Below are 18679 nucleotides of genomic sequence, written 5' to 3' on the forward strand. Positions count from 1 at the left end.
AGTCCTCCAGCTACTCCATGATAACAAAAAAAATAAGAAGAGTCACATGCTGAAGGTCACTGAGATAGGACATGCAAATGGAGCTGCTCTCATCCTGTCTTTGGCAGGAAAAGCAGACATGACTGTATGTTTTATTCTCCTCTGTACGCCCCCCAACATCCTACCTTGTCTTTCCTAGTGAGCCATTAAGAATTACTAGAAACAGAAGTCTGTTCAAATCCTCTAACTAGATTTTTTGCTGCTTCATGAAAAAGCACAGCAGAGATTTTAAAGTGTTATCAAAAATGAGACGCTATCATAATTTTCCTGGACTTTTAACTTTATCTAGGGTATCTTTTCAGTGTGTAAAGGATGCTGTTTGAAATGCACAGGTGTTGGTATTGCTTTCTTTTTATGGTTGAAGGAACAGTCCTATTTAGTAGAAAGCATTTAAATAGAAGTATGTCTTATATAAGTGTGGGATGCAGCCTTAAAGGCTTGTGTGGATTTGCTAAGAAAGAGGGTATTCATGGAGCTAGCTGCTTCCTTGCTTTTGTCCTCACATAAACACCTGAAACTTAAGGTGAGGATTTGCAGCACTGTAGGAGTGAATGCTGGAGAAGAATGAGGAAAAACTAGGTCAATTTTTGGCTACAGACCAGTAAAGCTTTGTCCCTGCATCTGTATGAGGCAGCCGTTCTCTTTTTTTGACTGGTCTCCTCTGTAAATATAACCAGACAAGCTTTACTTAAACTCTCTTAGTTTTAAAACAACCAAACATCTAAACAATTCAGTTTAGGAACTAAGCAATTCTTTCAGAAATGTTATTTGGGAACTAATTGATATGTCTATCTTGCATCTAGCTAATGTGTTGGAATCGAACAAACTGAACCTCTGTGGGCTAGGAAATAAGGTCAACCTTTTCTGATTTCTTCATCTTTATGTATAAGACAGAGCAAATAAATTCTGCTTTCTGGGCCAGATTGTGCAGCTGCTTTTTATGGGTATAAACTGGAACAACTCATCTTGAGTGGAGGTTCTATATAGAGAATGTGTAGCTATTGGGAATACAGGTGGATTTATGTGAGAACTAAATATCTTTGTGGTAATTTCCTTTTTAGCAGAAAGAGGACTAAGATAAGAAAGAAAACAAAATATACCATCCTAGATAATATAGATGAACAGGAGAGAATGGAGCTACGACCCAAATATGGTAAGAGCTATCTCTTTCTTTAAGCAGTACAAGCTGAATTCAACCACCCAGTTTACAGTCAGTGGTTTTATATTACTTTGTGCAGTCAGGAGGAGCACAGAAGCTGGAGTTGGCTGGGAATGATAGAGGCAAGCATAGATGGAGAAATGGTTGGACAAGAATAACTTAATTCCTTTTGCAGTGCCTAGGGATCAGACAGAGTTCCAAGCTTCTTCACTACCTGTAATTTAGAGCATCTGATTGTCCCTCAGACCTTTTTCATGTAATCTCCTTTCCCTCACACACACGCTTCATAATTTAGATCTAATTTTATCAGTGCATGACGATTCCCTTCTGGACCATAAGTGCCTTCTTAAGCATCAGGTACTCCAGCTGCTAACCCCTGTTCACATATATTTTAGTTTACTTTATTTAGTTTTTAGCAGGGAAAATCCAGGGAAATAAAATCATTGTGAGAAATTGCTTTCAAAATAAGAAAAATGTAATATTTCTATAGAAAGTATGACCTCTAATTACCAGTCACTTTAATCAGATAGCTGAGCAGACAGACAAATTTCCAGATTCAGGCCATTAGAAGGGGGTCACTATGTGCTAAGATCACTTAATTAGCCATAAATCATTGAGGCTGCAGTGAGGTCAAAATTGTATCCACTGGACCATATTTTATACCTCCTAGACCAGTTTTTATATGAGTGGTGGTAGTGGTGCAGGCTTTTATGCTGGGTTTCAGAGAGTGTTTTCAGTTGTTTTTTCCTATCGCAGCAGAGTACAGGATGATTAAGCTGTCAAAAGTGAGATGTTTCTAATGAGCTTGCTTCTTCTTGTTGTTTTTGTAGGCATAAAACACAGAAGTACAGAACACAACTCCAGCCTGATGGTTTCTGAATCAGAGTTTGACAGTGATCAGGACACTATCTTCAGCCGAGAAAGGATTGAAAGAGAGAATCCCAAAACCCTTATGAACGGATCGATCAGAAATGGTGTTTCCTTCAACTACAGCTCCAAAGACAGATAACTGAATGAGGGTAAAAGCACAGAACACACTGGGCCCAACACATCTAAAACATGTTGACTAACCTCTGATTTTCTAAATCAGAAACTTCCTAAAGGATCAACTAATTGCAGGTGAAAGGATAAATTTCTAGAACAGTGGGAAGAAAGGAAGAAGAAAATATATAGTCAGCTAACTCCTATTGTTACTGCTATAGAAACATGGAAGAGCACATCATATTTCTTGCATGTTCCATGCTGATCTTTATCTGAAATTCAGAAGGCCATTTTTCTTGTATTGTACTACAGAATTAGCCAGGGTCATTATGCTACTAACAATAGATGGTAATTGAGATACATACAAATTTATGTCCTGTACTCCTGTCTTTTTCTCAGAGGAGCCATGTGAATATGAAACTGACTTAAAACAGCAAAAACCAATACACAGAATTTCCGTTACTGCTGTAGAGAGCAATATGTTACTTCAGGCTCCATTGTCAGTTCAAGTCAGGAACACAGAGAGGGAACATTTGTAATGCATTGTGTTTTTCTGATGGTGCTTTATGACTACCTTTTCTAGTGTAGTGATCATCAGCTGAAAATTTGCTTTTAAAGGAAGTTTACAATTTACTAGTTGCACTTAGCTGTAAAGTGATGTGATACATCTTTGTGTTGTAGGATGCAATGTTCTCTGTATTTACGTGTGTATGGTGGCTCAGTGTGGTGTCTGCAGGGAAGTCCAACCTTAGGTTGCTTCTGTAAAGACAAAGGCATTTCTGCTTTTCCTTGGGTTTATTAGGCTTTAAAGCCATGTCCCCAGTACTGTTCTTGAAATCACACATGGAAGGTCTGCCTTTTGTACACAAGCCTCACTTGTGGGGACATAGGCATCTGTGGCACTGTCTGGCAATGATGCCAGCCTTTCCTATGGGTTCTTTGCTGACATGTTGAAAGCCTTAGGCTGAGCTAGAAAAATGATAGGTTGTAATGCAGAAGACATTCTCCTTGGCAGCACTTTGGACAGGGCTTTGTTTTTTTGCTTGGTGTTTTTTTGTGTTTTCGTTGGTTGGTAATTGGTTTTTCGGGGGTTGGACTCGATGATCTCTAAAGGTCTCTTTCAACCCCTACAATTCTGTGATTCTGTGATTTATTTGAATCTGATGGTGGAAAATCCATTAATGGAGAAGGGTAGAACAGCATAGAGATCACGAGGGGCAGATCAGAAGGGGCACAGAGAGAACATACCTCACCCCTATAATGAAGAATAACGTGGTGGAGAATTTCTGGAGCTTTCTCAACTCTTTCATAGAATTCTGAAACAAAAGATTGGCTGGCTTGAACACTGGCTTTTGTGCATCTCTTGTTAATGGAGTTGAGCAAAAGTGAGAAGAACTAGCTAGGTTGAAGGGAATCAGCAGACAAAAAGTGCAGCAACATGGCATGCTCATGATTTGAATCCTCCCATGATTGCATGGTCTCAGACATTTGACTTCTTGTTTTTATAGCATAAGTCTATGACATTAGTAGTACCATGCTGAGGACCTGTGCCCATTCCTGCATTTCTGTGGAGACCCGAGTGTGGTCTTAGGTATCATAGAGGATAAGCAGAGATGGGCTAAAAAGGGTTAATGCAAGTTTTTTTCTGTGTTTTTCTCATTTCCTCCAAGAGATGGAAAATCAATTGTCTGATTCGCTTTCTTTAGAAGCCAAGTTTTAACTGTATATGTGTTTTAGGATATTTATTGAAATGAATCTACTTTCTCATCCTTTCCCTTTTGGAGTGTATTTGTGTATATTTAATTAGTCATGTTATCGTAGAATGGCTTGGTTTGGTAGGAAACTTAAAAATGATCTAGTTTCAACCCTCCCTACCATGTGCAAGCTTCACACCCACTAAACTAGGTCCTAGGTGAGGCTGCCCAGGGCACCATTCAACATCATTCAACCTGGCCTTGAACACCTCCAGGGCTGGGGCATTCACAGCTTCTCTGGGCAACCTGTTCCAATGCCTCATCATCCTCTGAGGGAAAATTTTCCATCTCGTATCTAACATAAATCTCCTCTCTTTTAGTTTAAAATCATTCCATCTTGTCCTTCACTATTAGACTGTGTAAAGTGTCTGTCTCCCTCCTGATCATAAACTCCCTTAAGTACTGGAAGACCACAACGAGGTCTCACAGTGGACTTGCTTGAACAGCTTTGCGTCTTTCTTGTGCTGGGGGCATCATACCTGGACACAGTTCTCCAGATGAGACCTCACAAGGGCAGAGTAGAGAGGAACAATCACATTGTTTGCCCTGCTGACTACCCTTCTCTTGATGAAGGATACAGTTGGCCCTGCAGACTGCAGGCACACGCTGTCTGCTCAACACATTTTGTCTACTTTTTGTCCACCAGAACACTCACACCCTTCTCCATAGAGCTGCTCTCAGTGTGTTCTTCTCCCAGCAAGTAGGCCACTGTCACCTTTACAGACTTGAGATTGCCCAATGTGAACCTCATGGAGTTATCTCTGTTTGGCATTCTTTCCCACTAGAGTATCAAATGCATAACTCAGCTTCATGTAATCAGAATTGCTGAGGGTGCACTCAGTCCCATTAAAAGTTATATTCAACAGCATTGTTTGCAGTATGGACCCTTGAGAGACACTGCACATTTCTGGTTTCCAGACACTGAGCTGTTGGTTGTAATTGTCAATATGGTCATCCAGCCAGTTCCTTATCCATCTAATAGTTCATGCATCAAATCCATCTCTGCAGTTTAGAGGCAAGAACGCTTTGAGATACTGTTGTCAGTGGTGTTACAGAATTCTAGGTAGATTACATCAGTTGCTTTTCCTTTGTCTTCTGATATCTGCTCCGTTGTAGGTCAGTGCATTAATCAAACACATTTTGCCTTTGGTGATGCCATACTGACTGTCTCTGAACGCCTCCCTGTCTTCCATGTGCTTTCTGGACAGGCATCTTAGTTCCTGGGAGATCTGTTTGGCTGGAGATGGAAGCACTACAGTCTACCTGTGCTGATATTTGTGTTTCAGCTACAGCCTTACTGTGATTTTCTTTCAGTAGGTCACAGTCTCCTATACAGGTTCAAACTTTTAATGAAACGTTTCTTCCATTTTCTTTGGTAACATTTTCACTGATATCAATTATCAATTTCTTCCATTCCAACATCCTTCTTTGTGTTTCTTCTGTAGGAACTGGGAACCTGAATACTTGGCTGCAGTAGATTTGATCTCCCTGTCAGATGCTGAGGTCCAGGGCTTCATACTACATACAGGCCTCTCACGTACTACAGGAATGCATTCTTCTTACAGTAAGAAGATTCAACAGGACCAATTTCAGCCAGTCCTTAGTATTGTGCTATATATTGTCTGCTCTCCAGCTTTTTAATTCCACAGCATCTTTCCATTACTGCTTATGCTAAGTCTCTAGTGTGCCTTTATCAGTGAACTTACTGTTTAGTACACATCAGTGCAGTCAGCACCCTTCAGTTTTGTCAAGTCTGTCACTTTGGGTGTCTGGGGGTTTGTTTTACATTTTTCAAGCCTGGTGCTGAAGGGTAGCAGATGGTTCTTTCACGTACTCTAGTAAAACAGCTAATCAGAAACCTGTTCTTATCAATGCTACAGAATTCCCTGGGCTGTTTCTCCCACATACACACTTGCTGTGGGTGCTGACCTTGAGATCAGTGGCAAGCCTTGCACCATCAGATCATCTGCATGATTTGGCTAAATATTTCTCCCTATAACAAGTAAGAAACTGATCTAATGCTTCTTATTGCCCAAAGCCTTCCCAAGTTGAAGATGCTTACAGAATTCTGTTCCCTAGGTAACACTTTGACATCTTTATTGTATTATATTTGCATTTTGAAAGTTGATTTTTCAAGAAGCCTCTCATTCTAATGGTGTAATTATTCCATATCCTTGGAAGGAGAAGTAATTCCTTGTTCATAGTATGAGGCTTGCTATTAATACGAACTTGCTCCAAGATTTTAAACTAATATTTCTGGCTCCATGAATTTGTGATATCACATGTATCATTTCCTCAAGCACAATTTTGTCAGGCAATAAGAAGTGAATATAGCAATTCAGTTACATTTTTATTTCCAGAAAAACTGCTTTACTGGTGCACATAAGGTGGAATGAAAAAGAAAAGTGAACTGTTAAGGTGTAAACACAGTGGCTGAATTTAAGACTGCTGATAGCTTTCTGATTTGGATTTTCAGTTACATTTGGGTTGGAAGCAAGCACACAGTTTATTTCCATGCAGCTTTCCTCTGTACACACATGGCAGCTTCTTTCTGAAATAGGGATGGAGGCTTTTCCAACAGTCTCCTCTGCGCTTCTAAGATACAGCTTGCCACATACAGCTCTAAGTCCATTGGAAAGAAATTCACAGCTTGGCACTGGTAAGATGCTCTCTTGGAACACAAACAGCGTGCCAACACTTGGGAGATCATCATAGCTTTGGTGTAAGTTCTGGATTCTCATTTTCATATTGGTTTTACATTTATAGATGCTGGCTGATACATGCACAAGTAGAGGTTATCCAGCCATGTAAAAGGGCTGCCTTTGTTGCATTTTAAATAGGGAGTATGTTTAGAATAACTTCCTGCCATTACTGCTGGATGCAGTAAAGAGATTCAAGTATTCAACGTTGTCATACTGCAAATAATGTTTTGTGTTTATAATAAAACACCACTGCAGTACAAACTGAAATTTAGCTGGGCAAGTCTGCTGTGATATACATCCAAAGCAACTGTTGTCCCCTGGTTCAGCCTTTCATTCAACAGTCTAATCATAGAGGAAGTTATTTGCAGAGGGGAAAAATGGATATTATTGTTTCATTTGTAAGAATACACTTACAGCTACATCCTTCTGGGTAAACAGAAGATCTCCTCTGCCAGACCTATCACATACAGCTCCTTTTCAAGCACCTGTTTCTTTTGCTGTCAGCTGTGGTTGCTTACATAATGTGTTTTTTTTCTTAGTTTATTGTGGCAAACAAAATTAAGTGCAAACAAACACGTAAGGAAGTTCGCTGTGCCAAAAACAGAGAAATTCTCATGAGTTTGAACTTTCCTTCGACAGTTCTAATATTTTTGAAATCATTTTCTTGGGCAAATTTCCTATCCTTCTTTTAGGCCACATGAAAGTACTTTTGTACCTCAGTATACTGGTAGTGGGCTCTTGTCAGCTGGAGTTTTGGGATGACAGTAATGAAGTGACAAACATTGGTCTTCTGAGCCATTTTTTTAATGATTGAGAAAGGAAAACATTTCTCTAGAAGGAAGATAAGGTAGAAGTGAATTAATTTTAACATCAGCTATTGCTTATCATTGATATCAAACTGGAATATTGAGCTCATACCTCTGCAGCAAAGGAAAACCTGTATCACCATAGGTCCAGAACTCCCCATGACAAGGGAGCCTTGAAGCTTAGAAATGAAATACAAAGAGAAAAAAAAAAAAAAAAAAACACAACCACAAAAAAACCACCTTTCTTTTACTTATGGTGTGAACCAGGTGCAGATGAGCCACACGTCATGTAGCTGGTCTGTGTATAGAAAAACTTCTCCCTGTGGGTGGACGGGTGAGCTATTTATACAATTAATCCAATTCTACCAAATGTTACTTATTGAAAATGAGAGTGTATTGTAACTGGAACCATTTCTGAGCTGAAACTATTACATTTATGTAACTATTAATAAAATTTTGTCTTTTCTTCTAGGAACATGGTGGGGTACTTTCTGTATTGGACTTAATACTCAAGTTGGGCTAAGAGAGACATTGTATAAAGCATAGCTGAAGTCTACTCAAAAAAGCAGTGTAATATCTGATCCCTTGACTTACCTTTTTGCTTTTGTCAATAGCATCTTATGAAGGGAGGTAGCAAAATTCAGTATATTAGGGAACAGAAAAAGCTGTTTTACTTCAATTTACAGAATTTCCATGTCCTGCTTTTCCTTGGGTTAATTGCCTGTGCAACCTTCTCAATATCGTTCTTAAACCTTTTACTTTAAGATAGGGTAAGCCTTGTATAAGCAGTAGAGCTGGCAAAGGACAAAAAGTTATCCTTAAGTCTGCACCAATTGCAGTGGTGCAGCTACTTCAATGCCAAGTCAAATGGAGATGCTTTTTAATTGCAGGATTGCCCAACTCCCAATAACATTTGAATGAACTATGAGCTGAAAACAGTATAAGCTATTTTACTACGTGCAAAACATTTAAACTGCTATTTACATTCTGCAAAGCTTATGAAAACATAAAATCAATCATAGATGTGTTTAAAAAAAAGAAATAGTCTGCCAAGTAAATGGACAGGCCACAGAACTCTAGCTAACTTATGCACTTCATTAAACACAAAGGTCTTGGTGACAAGGAATGAAGAACAAGAACCAGCTATTCTAAACAAAATTAAATGCTAGATATTGGTCAAACGTGAAATAAACCTTAGTAGCACCAATTATCTTTCTTCACTGCTACTAGATTGGTGTTACCAGGACCTGGAGCCACTTCACTTGCTGTAAGTATGTGTTTTCCAGCACTACCTCGACCTTGGACCTGGAATAAGTTGAACTGGAAATTAGAAATCGTTTGCTGAGACAGATGAGAATAAGGTTTTTAAAAACCTATTTAAAGTAATTTGAGAATTATGCAGGTAATAACATCCTGAAAGCAGGAAAATGCATTCTGATCCACAAATGCTCTCTCTTGTGGTAAAATGCTTGATTCAGCATAGAACATTTGCATATGGAATAACTCATGGCATACAACTATGTCAAAGTAATTTCACCTACCTGATTTAGATTCAAGGCATTGTAACTGGGACAGCTAATCTTGCTCCTACAGAACACCTGCATGTGGAGAAATGTCTTTCTTTCCAGTGCTAAGCTTGGCACAACAAAATAGCTGTGGAAATCTGAGGGGCAAAACTTACTTTTGCTGCTGTCAGCTTGTGAGTTCAACAATGAATATTGCAATAAAGCACAAAATCCAATGCTTTCATAAGTTATTTATTAATTGAAAATGTTTTTTCATCACAGTTTTAAATCCAGAAATTTCTGAACATCACAAACATTATTAACATAACTCAAATGTGAGGATTCAAGTATCAAGAATCACAGCTTTTGCTATGAAAACAACTTTAAGATTATTCTGTGCTTACTAATGTAGACCTTAATGACACAAAGGTACTGTGCTGGAATCCAACCAATACAATCTAGACAAAGGTATTTTTCAACTTCATTATACAACCTAATTATGGTTTGTGCTTGTTATCAGGCAAAGTTAAAAAAAATATATACAAAAAAGTAAACATTTACTCATTAATTGTAACAGTGCTATTCTTAGAAATTACATCCAGGTTTTAAATTCACCACCAAGGCATCAGATCACTAATTTTGCAATGAAGAAAGCAGCAGACTAAAGAAATTAATTCTCCAACTGCAGTGTCCCAAGAATTACACCTACATTCAAGATTGCACTGTCATACTGCAGTAAATAAGTTTAACCTTGATTTGATAGTGCAAGCATACTTTAAGTCTGTGCAATTGAAGTGGTATATACTCCAACCTGTGTACAATATCTGCAAGTGTGCCTTCCTCACTGTACTATTGTACCCAGGCACCATGTTACTGCTTTTTCTGCTGAGCTACATTTTGCAAGGAGTAAAAATGTATCAGCAGCCAGAGCTGGCAAAAGGCTCCCTGTTCCACAACATCATGTTCTCCAAATTCAGGCAGCACTCAGTAGTACAAGCTCAGAACCTGTCTAGAAGAAATTTCCTTGCAATTTATGTGGGTAGAATTAAGCTATCCTTTTTTGTTCTTCAGAGAAAGCAAATGTGCTACAACTGATAACAGCAGCCAGTCCTTAAATGCGCATTCTTGGTGCATTGGAAATTTCTGATGTGCAGTCAAGTGTCCTTTACTTGTCCTCAGCTCTGGTTTTTCTTTAGGTATTTTGTTACCTGGTACCTTTTTGCTCAATTCCATCAAGTTTCTTAAAACAGCCCATTCATAGGGTACATTCATTAGTGTATAAATATATATATGAAGGAGAGATGCATTACCTACCTTTATTTGTAATAATTAAGGGTATAACTCCACCAAATAAGTTAACCACAAGAAAATTTCTTCTCCTTAGCTGATCTATTTGCCAAATTAATAATGCTTTTTTTTTTTTTTAAAGGGCTTCTTCCATTGAAATGATGTTGTTTTGTTTTCTTACTAAGGAACCTTAAATCTTTTAAAGATGTCAATTAAAATAGTGGAATTATGGGTAAAAGTCTTGCCTACAATTATTTTTATTTAAATCCTTCTTAGACTGCAGGTTCCCCAAGTTAAAAAAATGTGTATACCTTTCTCAATAAGGGATATTTGCTTGTGTGACCATAAATCCAAGGCATAAAGCCCAGAGGAACTGAATCATCTGCTCATGTTCTTTGGAGGTGCTGAGGAACATTGTAGACACTGAGCAACGCTGACATCAGTGACCTTCCTTCTACCAAAGGACAGTTTACATTCTTTTCACAGAAGAGAGTTTATATACGTTCTCATGTCAGCATTTGGGATTCATTCATAGAGGCCCTTTAGTGTCCCCTTAATATTCTGTAAGTTATTCCTGCAGCTTTGCATCTCATCTTCCTCCTGCTTCTCGCTGAGCTAGCAGCTCTCTGTCCTGCAGTGCCATCCTCACTGAACAACTGAGACTCGCATACGTACCACACAAGGGCTGTACCTGATCCCAAACTTGTCAGCTGTTAGGCACAAATTACAGCTCTTTGCTCAGAAGCCCAAAGGCTGAACAGCTGACAGCTCTGCAGCCAGTATTAAGGTGCAGTTACAAAGCTGTTAATTCACCTGCGTGGATTCCTAGCTGTAGCCAAGCACTTCCTCATCTTTCATAAGCATCAGATTATCCCACAGTTAAAAAAAAAGATATTCCTGCTTCTAAAAGAAAGCTACATAACCACATTAGAAGACATTGGTGCTTGCACAGAAGTTTAAAGGCAGTTTGCCATAACCAACACTTCCCCCATCCTACACACACTCAAACAGAGGCAGTAGAAAAAAGTGGTCTGTTTTCCCCTTGACACAGATTATGATCTATTTTCATAATGCAGCAATCTCCAAGTTCTCCCTACTAACGAGGGTGATCTAAGAATAATAAACGTGCATTCTTCCCTACTCCCTTTCACAGGTAATGGGCACTGTGATCACACTGCTGAAAAACAACGTACTCATGTAGTACAAACATGTAAAAACATGTGGCACATAATGTTGTCAATATGTCTCGCATACAGGACAGGGTTGCTTATTTTTTCAAGAAGGTAAAAATTGCATTCATGACATATTTCTGGTTCAGAAAGCTTTTAAAACTATAGCAGTCTTTTCCAAGATGTTGGGATTGTGCTTTCTGAAGATTGCTACAAGCCTCCAAAGCAGACGTACTTTATTTCTAAGTATTCATCAATGCCATACTTGGAACCTTCTCGCCCTATGCCAGACTGCTTTATCCCACCAAAAGGACTCTCAACCGAGGAGACTATGCCTTCATTTACACCAACCATTCCAACTTCCAGCTGCTCTGCAACTCTCCAGATCTGTGCTGGATCTTGGGAATAGAAATATCCTGCCATGCAGACACAGAATAATGCAAAATGAAAATAAAGCCAGGAGGAGCAATAGCAGAAGACTGATACTTACTGATATGATGCTTATTACTTCGTTAAATATTCCCTTAGCACAAGAAAGCTTATAAGAGCTATGATAAGAGAAGCATACCTGCTAAACCCACATCAGCTGCATTTGCTATAGCAACAGCTTCTGCTTCAGTGTCAAATCTGTCAACATAAAGAAAAAAAAATACAAATGAGGCCTGTCCCTGACATAGCATTTTGCTGACTTACTGCCAAGAAGCAGCTTTATCAGAATAAGTCAGTATGCAGGCTTTTTTTTTAAATATATTTTAAAAATTAATTTAATTTTAATTTCAAAGTAATGGAGAAGTTTCTACCACTTATTTCGATTTAAACTACAATTAAGTAGTTAGGATTGTTTTATCCTCCCTAGATGCTGGTAGTTAAACATTTACTTTCATGAGTTAGCTCACTAATCTCTCCAGCCATGCAGACACTCTCAGCTATGAGATGACTACATTCTTCTGTCCAATCACTGTGGACAAAAGGCAGAGAAAATTTTAAGGAGAAAATAGAACTAAGTCATCCTCAGAAAAACTCAGGGCTAGCAAATCACATACCAACCTGCAAACTCCTGCCTCCCACTTCATGCTGCAAAACATGAAATTTATGAGTGTTTTGCTGTTATCATCCTTGCTTAACTGCTGATGCAATTTAAAAGAAAATCATTTTCAAAAATGCACAGCAATGCTTAGAACAGGTCAAGAGAGAAACAAGCAAACTAGATACACGTAGTACATTTTCACAGATGACCCTTATAACAAGACCTACGTGGCCTTCCAAAAGCTTCTGGCAGTCAGTCAAGTCTTATTCATTCAAAACAGTATCATTTTATATTGCTGTGTTTTAATCTCCAAGAGTCTTACTTGATAACTGGTGCTAAAGGGCCAAATGTCTCCTCTTGTGTGCAAAGCATTTTTGTCGTAACGTTACTCAGCAATGTTGGTTCAAAGAAATTCTTCCCCAGGCTGTGTCGTTTCCCTCCAGTCACAATGGATGCTCCTTGTGAAACTGCATCATTAATGTGTCTCTCTACCTAAGGTATGCAAAACAAAAATCTCAAAGCTAGCATTTAAAAATGATCATAGCTGCGTTTTTCACTGAAAAAATAATGGTATTAAAAAGACTCTGAAGAGAGGCTTATGATTCACAAACTATTTGCAGAGTTATTCAAAATTTCTCTTGAATTTAATTATGAGTATGTCCTCCATCCAGCAGACATCCGACTTTTCTACTGAAATGAAAGGAGAGCATCTACTGTGAGAAAAGGACTGAGTAGCACACCTGATTCATCATCAGGCACTGTAAAAACAGAAAAAGAGAAACAGGTAACAGAAGGAAGTTTTCAAGACTGGGCTGACAAAGACATTTTCTACCCCTATGTATCTACAATTCATCCAAAGACAAGAAAGTAATGAGAAGACCAAGCAGTGACTCTTTCTCTATACACACACAAGCTTGGAGGAGATAGCAAACTTCCAGCCATACCATTAATACTTTCTAACAAAGAAACATAAAAAAAATCAAACAGAATTCTATGTTACTTTATGGATTATGAAAAGGAATTTATGTCAAAAAAAATATTTTTTTAATATTATTTTTTTATTTTATTTATTTATTTTTACCTTCTCTACTGCTTTTTCATTAATTAATGGCCCTTGGGTAGTTTTTGCATCAAATCCACTTCCAACACGCAGCTCGCTCTCTATGGCTTTTGCAAACTTCTCTACAAATTTGTCATGGATCCCCCTTTGCACCAGGAAACGGTTTGTACAAACACAGGTCTGAAAACAAACATGAAAAGGAAAAGCAAAGAGTGCTTTATACTGTATCTCATTATGAATTCCTTCTGCCCATCATGCCACAACGATGGGCTACTAAAGCGATTTGTGCTCTGCCTATTCTCCAACATCCTAAGCTGTTCCCTAATTTTACCACTTCTTTTGCCATCCTACTTGCTTAAGAAATACAATTCCAACAAGCTGTAAACATTTGCATAAGATACACCATATTGTTTAATTTAAGTTGCTTATGCTGGGAAAAGGCTTTGTGATTTCTGTGGATACCAGTATATGGATCGAGCAGGGTTCAGAAGCTGCAAGAAATATTACATTCTAATTACACACACCAGAGAATGCTGAATTGAGCAAAAGAATTTTAATTCATACTTGGTGGTGTGGGATCTTTTTTCTTTTTTTTTTTTTTTCCCTCCTAACTTCTTCATTAACTGAACTTGAGTTTTCTTTCCTCCTGGAGTTTGTTTGCAAGTGCTTTCAGCTGCCTACTGATTTATGCTATCCCCTATGCTCTGACCGAATCCTACTTTGATTACTACAGCCTTTCAAAAGTAACAGCTATCTTCTACATATACTGAAGTATGTAGATGTAATTTTTTTTGTTATTCAGACTTGCTGCATGATAGCTGGCTTAAGTACAATGTGTGGCCCCAGCATCTTTCTCTGAACAACAAAATATTTTATGTTTACAGCCCTTCTATTCCCAGAAACAAGGACTCTTACCTGACCTGAGTTTCTATACTTAGAAGCAAGGGCTCCTGCAACAGCACGGTCCACATCAGCACTGTCAAACACTATAAAAGGAGCATGCCCTCCAAGCTCCATGGAAACTCGCTTCACAGTGCCAGCTGCATGTTTCAGCAGTATCTGAGGAAACACAGAAAATACTAGATGCAAACTAAGGGACCACAGAGCTTACAGATGGAAGGAATTGAGAAACGAATTCCGACAGGGAGTTAATCTGCATCTTCTGTGCTATGCTATACCATCTGTTTTCTCCCATCACAAATACAAGGAATAATTTCCTTCAAAGTCTTTAGAGATTACATTCAGCTGAGAAAATAACGAAGGAAAGGATTTTCATCACATTCAGGTCAAGCTGACATTATACGCTGACACTGCCACTTGTTTGCTTGTTCATTTCTTTTTTTATAACAAAAAATCTTGACAACTCACAGCAGTATTCTAATATGTGCCAGTATTTGATATTAAGATTTGCTTTAGGTATCAGGCTTTTTCTTCATTCCACATACAGCCATTGCATAGAATTCTTCTATCTTTAGCTATACTCTGTAGTGTTACTGATTTCATTGGGGACTGATTACTAATCTATTTATGCAGTAAAGCTGACAGGAGGCTGAAGTTGAAACAAACACTTTCTTGCAACTACAGAAGCCATTCCCAAGCAGCACCTTTGAAATTCTATTTCAGTGTTCATATTAGTGTGCTGTCACAGTATATGAAACACAAACATTTTATACAGAAGTGCTCAGGTTATAAGTAAATGAGGAGCAATTATCCAAAAGCTGCACGCAAGCATCTTTTTGTGAAGTAAACAGGCAGTAGCTCAACAGGTATACACTTATTTGTACAATCTCTGCACAGTAGCCAGAAAATAAGGCTCTATATGAAAGCACACATTTCCCCCTACCTTTCTGGTATAACCACAGTAATAATCTTCAAGGATATTCTGCCCACATATGTACCTTTCCTGTTGCAGTGGAGCCCGTAAAAGATATTTTGGCTACCAATGGATCAGTGCACAGAACTTCCCCTACAGCTGGTGCCTGCTGTCTTGAACAAGGAACAACATTATAGACTCCTGCTGGAATTCCAGCCTGGTTTGCAAGCTGCAACAAAGAAAAGAGAAATTGCAATATTGGTGCATTTCTTATGAGGAATAGTCATTTAAATGTTTACTGTTTTAAAGAAATTGGTTTGAAGTCAAAAGCAGCACAGGGTGCACACCATAACTCACAGATGCCATAGTGTCTTGAGTGCAGCTTCACCCCTGATTAAGCTGGCTGTCATTCAAAGTAACCAAAGAAAAGATACAGAAACATTTCCCATGCTTCAGTGGCCAGATCCACTTTGAGGGTTTAGACTGTAGTAGAGACAACTTCCAAAGATGTCTAATGAAATAGAACTTCTGTATCAATCCCACCAACTTGTCTTCATGTATGAAATTGGCTCAAGTTATCCACAAATCCCATCTGTAAGTTCTTATGTATAACTTCTGTCCATCATTAACCTACAGCTTAGCATAAAAGCTCACCTCTCCAAGAGCTAATGCTGATAAAGGTGTGTCCTCCGCAGGTTTCACTACTACTGTACAGCCAGCTGCCAAAGCTGCACCAACCTTCCGGGTAATCATAGCACTGGGAAAATTCCACTAGGATGAGAGAAAAGAACGATCAAACTTAGGGAAATTTTGCCTCCAGTTGTTACAACAATAGTAAAGTTGTTTTCTGTAGTTTCTATTCTATGATTCTGTTACATGGCAGCCTACACAGACCTGCACGATGTGCTTTGTCCCAGGCAAACAATACAAAGAAGCACTTCATTGACCAATGAAGAAGTAGGACAGGAGGAAATGGTTTTAAGTTGAGGGAGGGGAGATTTAGGTTGGATGCCAGGGGGAAGTTATTTACAGAGAGAGTGGTGAGGTGCTGGAACAGGCTGCCCAGAGAGGTTGTGAATGCCCCATCCCTGGAGGTGTTCAAGGCCAGATTGGATGGGGCTCTGGGCAGCCAGGTCTGGTATTAAATGGGGAGGCTGGTGGCCCTGCATGTGGCAGGGGGGTTGGAGACTCATGATCCTTGGGGTCCCTTCCAACCCGGGCCATTCTGTGATTCTGTGGTAGAAATGAAATTTTACAGGGCTGTTTCCTGAGGCAAGAGAAGCCATGAGGCCCCATGCTGTAAGCTAAGCTGAAAATTTTCATATGATTTGAAACATTCAGCTGTACTTACTGGGGTTATAATTGCTGCCACTCCTACTGGCTGTTTCAGCACCAGGATTCTTCTGTCTTTTGCAGATGCTGGAATGACATCACCATAAACTCGGCGAGCTTCTTCTGCAAACCACTCCAGAAAAGAGGCAGCATATAGGATTTCCCCTTCTGCTTCTTTCAGAGGTTTTCCCTTTGATTACATCAAATTGAAAATACACTATAAACGGCAGGCCGAAGCAATACAAGTAAACTGACATAATTTCAGCATTATTTTCAAAATGCTTTATAATACTGTATTACATACCTTACAGTCACCAGAAAGGACTTGGTATTATTTCACCAGCAATCACTATGTAGATTCAACATACGTTCATCCTACACTCACACTTTTACAGCTGTGCCTAGCTTCATACCTGCATTCCACAAGGGAGATGGACTGTGTTTATTTACAAATTCTGCAGTTAGCTGCTACTGCCATTCTGAAGCAGATACAAATGGAGGTGTTCAAAGCCAGACTAAATGGGTCCCTGGGCAGCCTGCTCTACTATTAAATGTGGAGGTTGGTGACCATGCACGTGGCAGGGGGGTTGGAGATTCATCATCCTTGAGGTCCCTTCCAACCCTGTGAACACAGCAGAGGAGCTGTTGTGGCATCTTCCAGAATGGCTTTAATCAAAAGAACACCACCAATCTGCATTTCCAGACTGGTCTGCGATGCAAACTCAAACACATTAAGTGAGCACAATTGGGAGACTGGCTTAGTGGTACATCCAAAACCAGGCACTAATGCAGACATAACACATCACTCCTACTTACAAGTCGCACTAAAATCACTTTGACATGAAAAGGCCACGTGTCAGTTTAACAAACAATATCATCATTATTGCAGTTATTAATTACCAGATGGCTTCCCTGCCATCTGGAGAGGCTGCAGTAAAAAGAAGTCTCCACAAAACACTAGGATCTTCAGCAAAGCTTGTTCCAGTTACTGTATATCTGCACACATCCTTTCAATCTAGTTAGTAACTTCGTTTTGCTACGATTAGGCATAAGCTACAGAATCTAACTGGTAATTTCAAGCAATACCAATAAATATATATACATAGATAGAGAGAGAGAGAGTAAAACTGATTTTTATCTTGCCTACGAGGGGACTGAAGCATTATTAACATAATTCTTCCCTTCTAAACACATGAAACCAATAAAACACAATAGCTTTCTGCCCTTAAGACTGCAGTTTGGATTTTTTTGCCACTGGACCACATGAAACACAGTGCAGGCGTACCTCCAGCTGGAAAAAGCACTTGTTTGGGTTTTTTTTTGTCCTCTAAAAAAGATAAACGTTTCCACAGCGAGCTCCGATTCGAACAGACGGGAGCTCAGAGCTGCGTGCTTCGAGCTGCGGCTCTGCCCGCCTTCCTTCCACCTGCCTCCATACTCACGTTTTCCGCCGTTATGATCGTCGCCAGATCTTTTTTCCTTTCGATCATCAGCTCGTACCATCTGCGGATAAGGGCGCTCCTCTCCTGCAAAGACAGAAGCCTGCCGTCGTCCTCACGCACAGGACGGTCCTCACACACAACCGCCCCGCCGGCGCCATTTTCCCCCTCCGCTCACCTTAGCGGGAAGGCGACCCCAAGCGGCGCCGGCTTCGTGCGCGACCCGCACGGCCGCCCTCGCTTCGGCTTCCCCGCAGTCGGCCACCCGGCCCAGCTCGTCGCCGCTGGCCGGGTCCCGCACGGGGAACGCGGCGGTCGTCTCTACCCAGCGGCCGCCCACCAACGCGCCGCGGCGAAGCAGGGCGGCGGGCAGAGCCCAGCTGCTGCGCCGCGCCGGCGGCGGGAAGAAGACGAGGCGGCGGGCGGCAACGACGCGCCGCCTCAGAAGGCTCGCCATGGCCGAGCGCCGGCTGCGGGACTCGGGCAGAACCACACGCGCCGCCCCGGAGGAGGAGCTGCGGAGGGTCGGGCTTAAACCCGTATCACCAATAAAGGCATTGAACAGGACATGCCATAATAACACCCCCTCGGGAGCACAGGTCACCG

General features: G+C 40.1%; 2 protein-coding genes across 3 annotated transcripts in view; one reads left to right on the forward strand and one right to left on the reverse strand.

Annotated features, from left to right (window-relative positions):
- Nucleotides 1-9064, forward strand: part of KIAA0319 (KIAA0319 ortholog) — a 52765-nt gene extending 43701 nt beyond the window's left edge. The window contains exons 20-22 of one of the 2 annotated variants that reach the window (XM_090136852.1): nucleotides 1104-1192; nucleotides 2029-2217; nucleotides 5379-9064. In XM_090136852.1, the coding sequence (XP_089992978.1) occupies nucleotides 1104-1192; nucleotides 2029-2207 (268 nt within the window). In that variant the 3' untranslated portion in view covers nucleotides 2208-2217; nucleotides 5379-9064. Of the gene's footprint in view, nucleotides 1-1100; nucleotides 1193-2028; nucleotides 2218-5378 lie in introns of both variants that reach the window. The other variant, XM_031609983.2, reaches the window with a different exon arrangement.
- A 246-nt stretch (nucleotides 9065-9310) lies between these two features.
- On the reverse strand, nucleotides 9311-18596 carry ALDH5A1 (aldehyde dehydrogenase 5 family member A1). The gene is made up of 10 exons (XM_031610303.2): nucleotides 18252-18596; nucleotides 18077-18160; nucleotides 16654-16824; nucleotides 15957-16073; nucleotides 15388-15531; nucleotides 14405-14548; nucleotides 13511-13669; nucleotides 12752-12921; nucleotides 11971-12029; nucleotides 9311-11818 (listed from the first exon to the last, which is right to left on the reverse strand). The coding sequence occupies exons 1-10, from the start codon at nucleotides 18528-18530 to the stop codon at nucleotides 11613-11615; spliced, it is 1533 nt and encodes a 510-aa protein (XP_031466163.2). The 5' UTR covers nucleotides 18531-18596; the 3' UTR covers nucleotides 9311-11612.
- Between the last annotated feature and the right edge of the window lie 83 nt (nucleotides 18597-18679).

Source organism: Phasianus colchicus, chromosome 3 (assembly GCF_987193195.1).
Source record: "Phasianus colchicus chromosome 3, bPhaCol1.hap1.1, whole genome shotgun sequence".
Lineage (NCBI taxonomy): Eukaryota > Metazoa > Chordata > Aves > Galliformes > Phasianidae > Phasianus > Phasianus colchicus.